General features: G+C 42.3%; 1 protein-coding gene across 3 annotated transcripts in view; it reads right to left on the reverse strand.

Annotated features, from left to right (window-relative positions):
* Window positions 1–239: 239 nt before the first annotated feature.
* Window positions 240–12656, reverse strand: part of LOC124184365 (protein O-mannosyl-transferase TMTC1-like) — a 144232-nt gene continuing 131815 nt past the window's right edge. For all 3 annotated transcript variants that reach the window (XM_046573979.1, XM_046573980.1, XM_046573978.1), the window contains 4 exons: window positions 11526–11725; window positions 10717–10852; window positions 6473–6602; window positions 240–2356 (listed from right to left, as the gene is read on the reverse strand). In XM_046573979.1, coding sequence (XP_046429935.1) covers window positions 2171–2356; window positions 6473–6602; window positions 10717–10852; window positions 11526–11725 — 652 coding nt within the window. In that variant the 3' untranslated portion in view covers window positions 240–2170. The remainder of the gene's footprint in view (window positions 2357–6472; window positions 6603–10716; window positions 10853–11525; window positions 11726–12656) is intronic.

Below are 12656 nucleotides of genomic sequence, written 5' to 3' on the forward strand. Positions count from 1 at the left end.
ACAAAATATATTTACAGACTTATATATACATAAATATATATAAATATATTTATATATGTATGAGTACTTATTTGTTACAAATACCGTCAGGCTTATAATGTACCTACGTATAATACCGTATTTAATATTGGTTATTTGTTTACCTTTATTTTCGTTCCTTAGTACTGCAGATTAAGCTATCCTGACCCTTTTTGCACCCCGATATTCCGAGATTTTGTTAATTCATTCACAGATAATCGCATTTGCACGAATATAATATAATTTATTCGCTATTTGTTTTATTTCTTCTTTTTTCGCTTTATTGATCGTTTGTCATTTTTTTATTTTTTTTTTTTCTTCTTCTATTTATTTATAGCACGTTACACCGAGCCGCAGAAAGTTTTGCGGTGGCTATATTTGGCATTTCTTTCGTCTAAGCAAACAGTGAAAAATGAGAACGGCTAGCAGTAATTGGACTAATTACGGTCCAATTTTACAATCTACAAAGAATCTAAAGAGCTGTTCTTATAAATTGCGTACAGAATTGCGGGATATGTCATTTTATACGCGCTAAGATACTGCAAGTTGTACCCACAGGAGGAATCGTCGAAACCGGAAATAAATTAAGATAATCTTGTGCATGAATTCAAAACCCACGATAAATGAATCGTGTAATTTCGCAATCTCATAGCGCGTACAAAGTACTACATTCACGGTATATAAATATGATATATTTACAAGTATAATTCAATTGCAAATTTTCCATGTTGAGCCCGTGTCTAACTTACAAGCAGATGCGTATAATTTTCTACAAGACAAACTTCTGGATCAGGGTTATTATTTATCAGACAATTATTATCAATTGTTGTACGATGTGTTAGCAATAGTAATCGTATTGTATAGAGTTTAATCACAAAAATTCATTGAAATATACAAATATGTTTTCACTATAATTAATCTTATAGCGTCTTTTCCTTTGCGGTTTCCTTCGTTTCTTATTTCACACCGAGTACAATCCTTGTAGTATTTCAATCTCACAGATCGGTACAAAACATTCGATTGGTCCACATGCAAAGTACATAATTTGATACCCTTACTGCCGAAATCGATTCTTACTAATCTCAGTTCCGCTTATTTATTTACTTATTCATTTGTATCCATTTTTACATAAATTGTTTATTTTCTTATTTGCTGCTTCGTCCTTCGTCTTTGTAAAATAATTTCAAACCTCGCCTTGCTGCAGCAATTTTCTCCCAGAACCGGAAAGCTGCATTGATTTCAACGATTTCGAGATCTGCTAATAATACCATTGAACAATCTTATTCGCCAAATTTATCGGCAGCTCATACCTGTTTCGCATTTCCTATCCGATATTTCGTTGCCGCATACATTTTTTTTATAATAAAACCTTTTTTCTCACACGGACAAAGCTTGGGAACCCTTCGGAATCATCGGTTTATCAATATCGAAGCGTTGTAAGTAGAGCATTCGACGTTGAGAATGATTACTGAAATTTCAATAAACCTAAACGCACGCTGACTGTACAGCTAACCGTGAAAGTTTCAGAAATCAGTATTGTGAAATTTGAAACGAAAATGAAGTGGATTAAAATAAAATTAAAAGTAACACAACCACGGTGAATATTCGAATTATAATTATCATCGAGTTTATATGTATTATAGGACAAGTATATCATAAAACGATACAATGATACGCAATAATGATGATAGCAACAATATCTATAATAATTATAATAACAATGCGTTAAACGTCAACTATATATTATATACAATATGATGTTCTGTTGTATTAGATTGTACATTCAAGATTTCAAGCGATAGAAAATTACATCACCGTGATATCGTTACATCATATTGTTGCATAATATTGAATATTCGCGCCCTGCAGCTCCGGACCTTCAATTCAATTATACTTCGACGTATCGTAATATCATTCGTACAATAATACCGTTACACAACGTTATACTCTAGCATAAAAAATCACCATCGACTCAATCGGTAAAATAATTTTTCCATCTCGTTTCAACGTCATCACCTCGACTTCATCTCCTTTTGCTATCCTCACATGTCTTCGTTCGTCTTTGCGTAACGCGTTGCGCGATTTTGCGGGCCTCTACACGCTACGCGAAACAATTCCAAACCTCGTTGAAACCCGAATCAGATTGTAGGTACTAAAGCGTCTCGAGTAGATTCTGGACGAGGAGCGCCGGCGCCGTGACTCGAGCTTTCGTCTTCCTCGTCTGCCGATCCGGTCGCACTCCGCAACGCGGCGCTCTCTGAAGCTGCTCCGATTTGTTGCTGTCCTGCTCCAGCTGGACCGAAACGCTCGCGACCCTCGGAGTCGTGCATCCCGTTTCCTGAAACACCCGAAAATACCGAGCGATGTTAAGAAAATGTATTAGAAAAAACCGCTTGACCGTCGATCAAACGAGGATATATTTGGAGAAAGAATGAAAAGAGACGACGGATGTAATTATAACGCAGAGAGTGGAGATTTCGTGAGAAACTTCACTGCCACGTCGACGGTGTTTAGTCTGAATTGTTCGAAAGTCGGAACAATTACGCGACAGGTACCGGTGTATAATCGCTTCAGCGCGACGGTTATTTCTGCGCTGCTGGCCGAACGGGGACACAGCGGGGAGAAATTAACTTCTTACGATAATGGCTGTACATTATATTATATATACTGCTGAAATTTTCCACGACTCGGTGGAGCAGCGTTCAACATCTCGGCATTCGATAGGAAACAGTCTTCGTCGAGAAGAAGACTCGAGCACGGAGACGAGAATAATTGCAGAGAGAGAGAGAGAGAGAACAACTAAAGGTATTTCGTATTTCTATTAAAAGCTCTAATTCCGCCTCTTCTTCTTTTTCGCCTTTTATAAATCGACGCGGTGAATGCGGAGAACTTGTCCGAAGGTTGGACGATACTTGGCGAGGCTTTCCGCGTGACGAGTAAGGAGACTAACTCGATTAGCCGTAAGTATAGCAAAACTCGAGTTCTAATCTCTGTCCTCTCATGCAGCTCGGCTGGAACTAAAACGGAACCCTATCACCGGTTCGGCTGGTTAACCGTGTGCGTGTAATACACGCGACTTTTCACAACTCGGAGCTTTTCCAAAGGTGGACAAAGTTCAGATCAGCGTCGTACATCTCAGCGCTTTGAATCGTTACGGTCTAGCTGCAGTTTAATTATAGACGAGGATCGTGTGATATAATATGCAAGTTTTATCAACGCGGCGGATTTATGTATTATATAAAAAAAAAGCTCCTTCTCTTTCCCTGTCCTTTATCGCAGAGGGAAGCGAATCTGCGGTGCAGGGTCGAACGGTCTCCAATACGGCGGAAGATATCAGCCGGATGGAAAAAGAAAAACCCGTCTAATAAAAACAACGTTACGCACATGACTAGCCATGGAATAACGTATATACCTACATATGCATATAATCACCCGCAGGGGCTGACAAACGGACGTATGATAAATCGAAGCAAAAAAAAAAAAAATAGATCAGGCTTCTTCTATATCGTCATGTAAATAATAATTCTATAGAAATTTTTGCACCCTATGGTGGAAGCCCGCTATATTTAACCATGAAAGGTGCATGGGCAAACATAGACCGTCGCCTTCGTGATGCACCGCTCCACACTCGACTGGCTCGAATCAGTCCTGCAACACTGCAGAAGCGGCACAATTCACAAACTCTCTCTCTCTCTCTCTCTGTGCATGCAGTGTTTATTATAAATTCTGCACCGTGTTACAAAGAGGAGATTAAACACGGTCTCGGTCGTTTATTTACCCAGATGACGTTGACTTTAGCGCGCGGAATAAATTGGCAAGAAAAAAGTTGGAGAACGATGAATAAAATATAGACGGTGAACCCGAGGCGGAGATTATCACTCGAGTCGGTACGAGCGAAGAAATCTTGGGGAGCTGCTAATTAATTGATTTTAACCGATCTAGGCGAGTCTCGGATGGAAACTTCCGTCGGATCGGTAAAGGAGTTGCGGAAAATTTCTCCGAAGGAGGCAAGGAGGTCAACCTCGTTCCTCGAGATGCGAGCTTTTCCCCGAGTCCACAGGGCGCGATCGTTCCGATCTCTCGGTGCAGCGGCTAACTAGAAACTTCGAATAGACAGAGACAGAGATAGAACGAGAAGCTTGCGAAAGTTTAACCGACACGCAAGTTGAGCTTGCTTGACGATTTTCCGGTCGGAATTCGACGCGGGGCGATTACAACCCGAGCTTCATCGCCCACTTGGGACGGACGCAAACCGGTCCGACTGATTTTACAGCTGAAGAAGCTTTTTTTAATTAAAGTCATGAGACTAGAGGAAAAATCCTAATTAAATCTCGAAGCGAGAGCGGCTCGCGTCAGGCTGTTCTGGTATGAGAAACGGCATCCTACCGTGATTCAACTGCATCTGCCGCTAACATTTGTAGGGTGTAATGAATCACGGAAGAACAAGAGCCGCCTGTGCATGCACACGGAATTCCCCATCATCCGTCTTTCCTTGCCTTTCATCTCACTCTCTCCCGCATTCTCTCTGTATTTTACGCTTTATCTAGAAATTCTACAGGCCTCTGTTGATACGACGTAACGCATTTATCACGTGTTTCTGTATCGTGTGGTAGTATTTCCTGATGTGCTCTTCTCGGAGGCGTCTCGTTTTCCCCTATCCATTCATTTGTTGCTCCGCCGACGGTAGGTTGGTAGGTAGGTACACGGGTATAATACATTTACGGTTGACTCGCATCCTTTGAAACTCGAGGTCATGCATAAGTCAGGAACTGCGAAACGCTTCGTCTCCTCGGCTCTGTTGTTAAAACGAATCGAACGATCTTCATCGCCGTTCATTCCTGGCTCCGAAAATTTTTCATTCCCTAAAATTGACTAATCCGAGCTTTTTCTTGCCACAGATGCCGATAATTGTGTACAATTGTCAGATGATGCCAGTCCATCGTTTTCTGTTGGTTTAGGTAGTTTCACTCAATGATCTCCGAGAAATTCAACGATTTTCTTTCAAAACTGAGTCCCATTAAAAGTATTGTTTAACCTAGAAGTTACCTCAAATTCTATTTCACCGATTGCAAAATCAGAAATTATTCGGAAGCTAAAAGGCTTCAACGTTTTTGCGTATAAATTTTCATTTGTATCAAATCTCGTTCGACGAAAATTTATAACGCAATTGATTATATATTCGAGGATTAAATTGCGGAGGTACAATTATCGTAATAGATTTTCAGTAAAAATAACAGCTACGTAGCTTGTTTTGGCGTGCGAAAATTGAATCGGCTGTTCCAAGACCGACGCCGCTTGGTTAAAGGCTCTCAAAAGGGTGAAACGAGGGTCTTAGGAAACGCGACGTCGTTGAATGGGCGAAAGTTAGCAAGTCAGCGGGTTATTTAATTGAAAGGTATAACGATAACGGTGATTACGCGGGTATTACTAGACTACAGTCAACAACATCCCCGGAGCCGAGGCGATCACGGCAAGAGGGCACAACTATACAGGCGAGGTGAAAATCAATGGGTAATTTCCGGTTTCGTTCAGCTCGCCTCGCGCGTTCCGTTTTTTAATCTAATTTCTGATCGGCCCAAGGGCGCAAGCTTGTTGCGAGTCGATACGAATCTGGACAGCCGTCCTATCGCCGGTCAATCGCGGTTATATTCGCGTCCCCCGGGAACCCGAAACTCCGATTCCATAAACCGTGCTGTAATTCCGGAGAGTTCCAACCGCGTCGATTTAAAACGCGTTGCCAATCGGCGTCAGGATCGATCGACGCGAATGAAAATTTGTCGCTCGTTTAATGACGCACGGTTTCAAAGCGATACCGATTCCAACCCGGGCCGATAACCCTTTGCCGAATTTCGGTCGGAGTCAGAGGGGGGATTTTTAATTGAACCGGGTATATAAGGCTCGCGAAACAACCTCCCTCGGGACCTTGCCGCGTGTAATGCTTTCGTTGTTCCCGAACGAACCCGGAACCACCCACCCAGAGACCGACTTCGGTCTCGCGAAAGTTACCGGGGGGCGGTATCGAAGTGACGGGGGTAGAGGGGCGGAACGATAACGGGTCTCTAATTAAATCCGAGAAGTGTTATCGTCGTATTACCATCGTTTACAGTCGTCATTGTTATCTCGGATACCGCTGTACATTATTTTTCTCATGCCGTGGTGTATAATCAGCCGATCCTCGAGATTCCCTCGAGGAATAATTGGCAACGTCTCGCAGCGAATAATTCGCCAATTTTTACAGAATATTAGCAATTTCGCCGTATATTTTGTCGAAATCGTTAACTTGCGGTACATTAACATGCGGAGATTATTAACGTGGAATATTTTAAAGCGTAGAAGACGACTTTATTGATCAAATTTCTCCCGTACTTTCTCCGTTTGCTTGATCGCAGAAAAAAAGAGATAAAAAAGAAGGAAGAAGAAAAAAAAAAAGAAGAAGAAGAAGAAAAAAACTCACCGTCAGGCAGAGATTGTGCTGATGCTGATGGGCTCGATGACGAGACTCACTCTGCAGCTGCCATGCCCGGATGTAGAGGTCCCCTCGATAAATCAGACCCCCTCGCCTCGCTCGCAGCATCAAGTGCCACCTGAAAATGGAGTGAAGAAAATTTCAATTATACTAGCGTTATACGAGTAATCGTAAGAATTATTTCTACACGCAGAGAGAATTTTTTGAATCCACCAAATATGGCGAAAGAAATGTTGTTACGTGTACAAAAAAAAAGGGGGAAGTAAAAAAATAATTTGTGTTATCAAATAAACTCACATTCATTACAATTAACAAAATATTTCTTTCGTCGTATTGGATCACCATGGTTGGTAAGTTCAGCCATTTTATTTATTTTTTTTTTCCAGTTTATAGGGTACGGCAAACGAACGCTTTTTCAACTCAAGCTCAAATGCCGTAGTCACAGTTTACGAACACGGCTAATTTGAGTCGTGGATTGAATCACGGCCAGCTTCCAAGTCCCTCGGTTTAACCGACATTTTTTTTTTCTTTTATATTCATTTGGCTCGATGTTTGCGAATTGGAAATCGTAACGGTGGATTGATACGAATCTCTTCGAAGCGCGAGATGAATTAATTGCGGACCTCGCATTGCCAGCTGAGGTCAAATACTGTTTCAGATGAACTTAACACGATGGTTTTGAAGGGGTGGCGAATGATGCGGATCAGGTTTTGCCAGTCATGGAAAAAGACTGGTTCCCTCACCCAGCGAGGTCAGCACAGTTCCTAATTAGTCGGAGTCTCTCGCAACCCAGAAAAAGAAACAGAGAGAGAGAGAGAGAGAGAGAGTGAGAGTGCAAATCTGAATTTCAAAAATATCTCAACCTCAGATTCTGTTCGCTGTTTTATTTCCTTCAATTAATTATAATCTTCACCGAAATGTAAAAATCAAGGCACTCTATTCTCACAGTAAACTGATTTTGAGACAGACTCAAGGCCTTCATGTTTTTCAAAATCATCCAAACTTGAATCCTGCAACTTTTTGCAGGTAGATCCAAAGATCTTTACGACGATGATTTTGTCATAAAATTCATGTTGCGCTTCAGTCTGTGCAAGTGACAAATTGTACGCGTAACGGTTAGAATATTCCGTAAAATTACGTGTTGATTCAAACTCTACGCGTGGTTATTTCCACATACATAGAGAAAATTTGACGGAATGATTGATTTTCGGGAGTTCATAAGGTTCTTCGTTTTCCTCGAGATCGTCATTACGAAGAAATCCCGACGTTGCAATATCTGATGAGAAATGAAGTATTCAAATTCCCGCGTGCCGTTTATGCCCACGTCCGTTTTTCGTTGCCACTCCACCTCTCCCAGTATATTTTCGAATGGTGAAAATCGACAGACGGGAACCGCGAGTGGCTTACACTAGCTATGCAGACGTCGGGCGAATTCGTTGACTGCAAATTTGTTGCAGACGCGAAGAACAAAGTCGGGGCAATGGATCGAGGATCGATGATATCGCGCGCTAGGTTCGGACGCGGATATATAATGATAGGGGAGGGTTCGTCGGTGATTTATAAAAGCGCCATTCCGCCGGCGAGATAAAGGTAATGGGCAAGCTGGCAGCAGCGCTGCGCTTTGACGGTGCTTTCGGGGCTTGCTTGATTTAACATTAGCCACGCGGCGTTTTCCGGATTTTCTGCTGCGCCAAGTTTTACGCGACACGTAGACACGCGTATCGTGCGAACTGTTATTGCAGGCTTGGCACCCGCCAAACACCGTCGCGGCCGAGTTATCATTTTTACCGACACACGGAAAGCGGGGCGAGAAGAAGGGAAACGGCCGCTCGTAAATTCCCGATTTATCAGTTCACCGGCCGCTTGCACCTCCGCGGAAAACGCCGACGACTTCGCGCCGAAATTACTATCCGAAACGATATCCGCGACACTGTTTTTCCATTTCGAAAAACCGTAAGCCGCCCCCATGCAAATCCGATTTGCACCGCCCGAATTTTGCTAGCGTAAAATCTACCTCGATTTGGTTAAAAACCGTTCGCGGGTCGACGAAATTAATTTTCCCAGATGAAAAAATCACGTTCAATGTTACAATTCGATGTGTAGGAAAACACACGCGCCAATGTGAGTTCTGCAGGGGCGACTGATCGAAGCTTTAGCGTTTATTTTGCGGTCGTTTGAAAGCGTTAGGTGCGCGGATCCGTCATGCGTGAATTTAAAACTGCACGCGTCGATTGGTGAAATACAGACGCGCTTTAAGCGGCGAAACGATTTATCGGCTGGTTGTTCAATTTGACGGATACAACGGTCAAAGGATTGATAACACGTCGGGTGGACGAGGGAAGGTTTTTCGAAAAACTGAAAGCGTATGAATAGGTAAATATTCGAATAATGATTCAAGCCGTACGTTATACGATGTTCTGCTCGTCGATTTTGGGTGACCAGTGTAAGCCTTGGAATAAGTTATTCACTGAATTCAAAAGCTCGCAGCTCTTCACGATACATCATACTTCAAGATAAATTACGAAATTTTACTTCAATTCAAACCCTTGGACTCGATAAAAACATTGAATGACAAAAAGTTGCAAGTGAATATCGAAAGACTGATCGTTGTTACAGTATTGATGTATAAATATACGTACACAACATACATCGAAACAAAGAAAATTGAAGAAATATAAATGTTGCTTTTTGCGGGGGATTCGTTTGATCGGGGTTATTATTCAAAGTTCGCGCAGACGCGGATCAGCATTCGACGGAAAGAGGCGTTCCAGCCTCTCCGGAAGTCGGGATGGAATTGGTATTTTGATAATTCATAGATTCGAAACGCTGCTGAAGTCCCTCGGCAATGGATGTGAGGTTGGATCGGGTACGCAGGGCGAAACAAAGCTCAAGACTTTTTGCCCGTCCGACGTTCGTTGCGCGCCTCGCGCTTGACAGCCGCGAGGGTGAAAGAGATTGGAAAAATTCTGTCTTTCGTATGTTCGGTCGATTTGCTTCCCTCCAGCAAAACAGCGGCTACGTTTCAGCTCGCGAAACAACGCCGGCAACTTCGCAATTTTCTATTTCCTCACACGTCACGCCGCCAGCAGCAGCCAGCCGCTTGTCACGGACCGGCGAGATTTATACGCGAATTTGTAATCCCGGATGAAGCGAGTGGCCGAGTTTGAAGATGTATCGAACCCATCGTCCGGTCGGAGAGTTATGAAGACAGAAATATGATGTAACGAAGGGCCGAAAGTGCGACTGAAGTTAATCGAGTGTTCAATTCAGTCGAAACGATATTTCTTCAACACGGAAAAAAATTTTAAACTTAGAAATTTCAGCTACAACAGCACAATTATTCGTGAACTTGAAGGGATCCCATCATCGACTAATTTCTGCAATAAAAGAATCGCATCCTTTGACCGATTTTGAATAACTGGGGCTCATTTTGTTCGCGAATAAATTCTATACGAATCTACAGAATCAGTTTTTGAGTAACGGTGAAGTATTTTTCAGTAAGGTATTAACACATTATTCGTCACAGTGACAATGATTTCAATAATCATGGTTTTTTGATCAACTGAAGAGTTAAATAAATGATAGAACCTTGATGAATTGCAGAGAATCCATTTGCAATCAAATTTAGTGTTAGCTCATCGTGATCGTTTGAACAATGAGATTTTTTCACTGTACACTGTAAGAATATTCCACGATGGATTTAAATAAAACACGATTTGCTCTTAGTTCAACACTATCAAATTTCTCCACTAACGAATTATATTCAGGAAAATATGTCTTTTTTCTGCATACGTTTATTTATAAAAATTATAAGCAATTATGGATGCACAAAAAATCCTAATCATTCCAAAGTTCAAGTACTTTTGTTACCTGAAAATACAAAGCAATTCAAGATTTTGCATGGAATATAAAAAAAAAAATACAAAAAGGAGAAGAAAAAAAAAACGGGTGTACGCTATAGTGGCGTCTGTGACTGAAAGGGTTAACCTGCGTTATTTAAACGGTGTACGTGTTTGAATTCAACCCGCGCGTTTAGTGCGACTTTCATACACGCAGGCTACGCCGATCGAGGATAATTACAAAAGAATAAATAGCGGCGAAAATTATTCCGGCGAGGAAATAGACCGCCGGCTTTCACTCATTTCAATCCCTCCCTTCTCTACTCCATTCATTCTCCTCTTCGCCTGTAATTAATTGCGTTGCTTTAGCCCCTAAAATCGCCTTAGACGTACCTCGTGACGAGCTGGTGAACCCGAGGCCACTGTCCCCTGGCGCGAAGGATCCTCGCCGTGCCGAGAAGGGAGGCTCTGTGACAGTTCGAGACCTCCATCCCCTTCAGAAAGTACCTCAGAGCGGCGAGCCATTTACCTGAAACAACGGGATGACGTTTTCTTTTCATCAATATACAACGAGTTTCCATTTCGCACTGCGGCATAATTAATCCGGCTTATGTGCATAATTAATATATGTATAGTCTAGAGTGGTCCTCAAAAAGGTGATTTTTTAATTTCGCCTGCCCCCCCCCCCCCCCCCCCCCAAATCGGTTCCAAATAATTCAAATATCATCCCTTTATTTTTCAGTTTTTTACCTCAGCTCTAGCCCGTGCCCTCGAGAGGTTTGGAGTTCCCCATTTAATCCTTTCGGGGGGACATTAAATCTACCGAACGGATTTCCATAAAATTTAGCACAGAGGGTTTCTTGGGTCGGTGATTACGAATCTGAAGTGAAAATTACAAAATCCAAAATGGTAGATCCAATATGGCAACATCAAGTAACTTTTCGGATTTTGGTCCGGCATGTCGGATCCGTCATTTTGAATTTTGAAATTTCAATTTCAGATTCGCAATCAGCGGCCCGAAAAATCCCTTTGTATTAGATTGAAAAAATGAAGGATCTTGTTTTGAATTATTTTAAACGGTCAAAATTAAAACATGACATTTTCAAGAACCACCCCAATGCGTATACTCCTGAAGTTAAAAACGAACGCGATTGCTCGCAATTTGCTGGAAGGTAAATTCTCAGGGGAAACTCGTCACGTACCGTTGCTGTTCAACCATGCCGCGTACTCGGCTAGGTGGTCAGGGCTTCGTGGCTGGAGACGAACGACGTGCCGAAGAAGCGCCCCCGCCGTTTGCCCGGTCGCCAATCGCGCCAGCACCAAATAGGCGGGGGTGTAAGCTGGATCCAAGGACACGCATCTCTGCAGCATCCTTATGCACTCGTCAGTCCGGTTCGTTTTTCTGGAAAAACAAAATAACCAAAAAAAAGCAGAGGTGAACGGTGGTTCAAAAAATTAAACGAATCCCCTTTGGTCTGAAAGTGAAAAGGACGTAATGGCTCAGACTCGAATGAAATGAAAATTTCTCAGAACCATTGATTACCGATACCCTACATTTTGATATTTATTATTAAATTTTTATTCAGGATGAGCTACTGCATCGTCCTGGATGTTCTCGATGGTGAAATTATTTTCTTTTATCGATCCTTCGACCGCCCGGGTGGTATAACGAAAGCGCTAGGATGGGGAAATCGTGTGTACCTACACGGATTGTGTAGCGAGGTATGTATAATGGCGCACGTATGGTAGATTCCCGCGCCATAAATTCAACCTCGTAATAAATTAAACAGCAATTTAAAAGGACTTGGGGGAAGGTGAATTATGGTTCAGCTTTGACGGTTTACCGACTAGGTGGCCGTAAAAAGGGACGCGGTAATCACGTTAGAATCCCCAATGGTCAGGCTAGCAGGGGTGGTAATATGACAATCCCTTGTTCATAATTGTTTACCACATAACCAAATTCACGTTACGCGCGAGGTTATTTTTCGAGAGATGAGGGAATAAATTGGCGAAAAGAAATCGAAGGGAATGAAAAACTTCGCAGCGAAAGTTTCAAAGAAAAGGTTGAGTGAAGCGATTTGCGATTAATTCTCTACTTTCACATCGTTTTTCCCGGTGAATCTAGCAAAACTTATGGGCTTGCGTAATTTTGAAACACCGACATTGCAGCGTGTATTCGTGAATGAATAAACACTGCAAGAAATATTCTCCCGCTTCTACCAGTGCCACGGGTTCGCATACGTTCACATTCGGTATACATTTTCATCCGGCTCTGATCTTCTCGAATCCTCGCGTTTACGGAAAATTCAGCACTCTACAAGGATTTCACGTTA

This window comes from Neodiprion fabricii, chromosome 6 (genome assembly GCF_021155785.1).
Source record: "Neodiprion fabricii isolate iyNeoFabr1 chromosome 6, iyNeoFabr1.1, whole genome shotgun sequence".
NCBI lineage: Eukaryota > Metazoa > Arthropoda > Insecta > Hymenoptera > Diprionidae > Neodiprion > Neodiprion fabricii.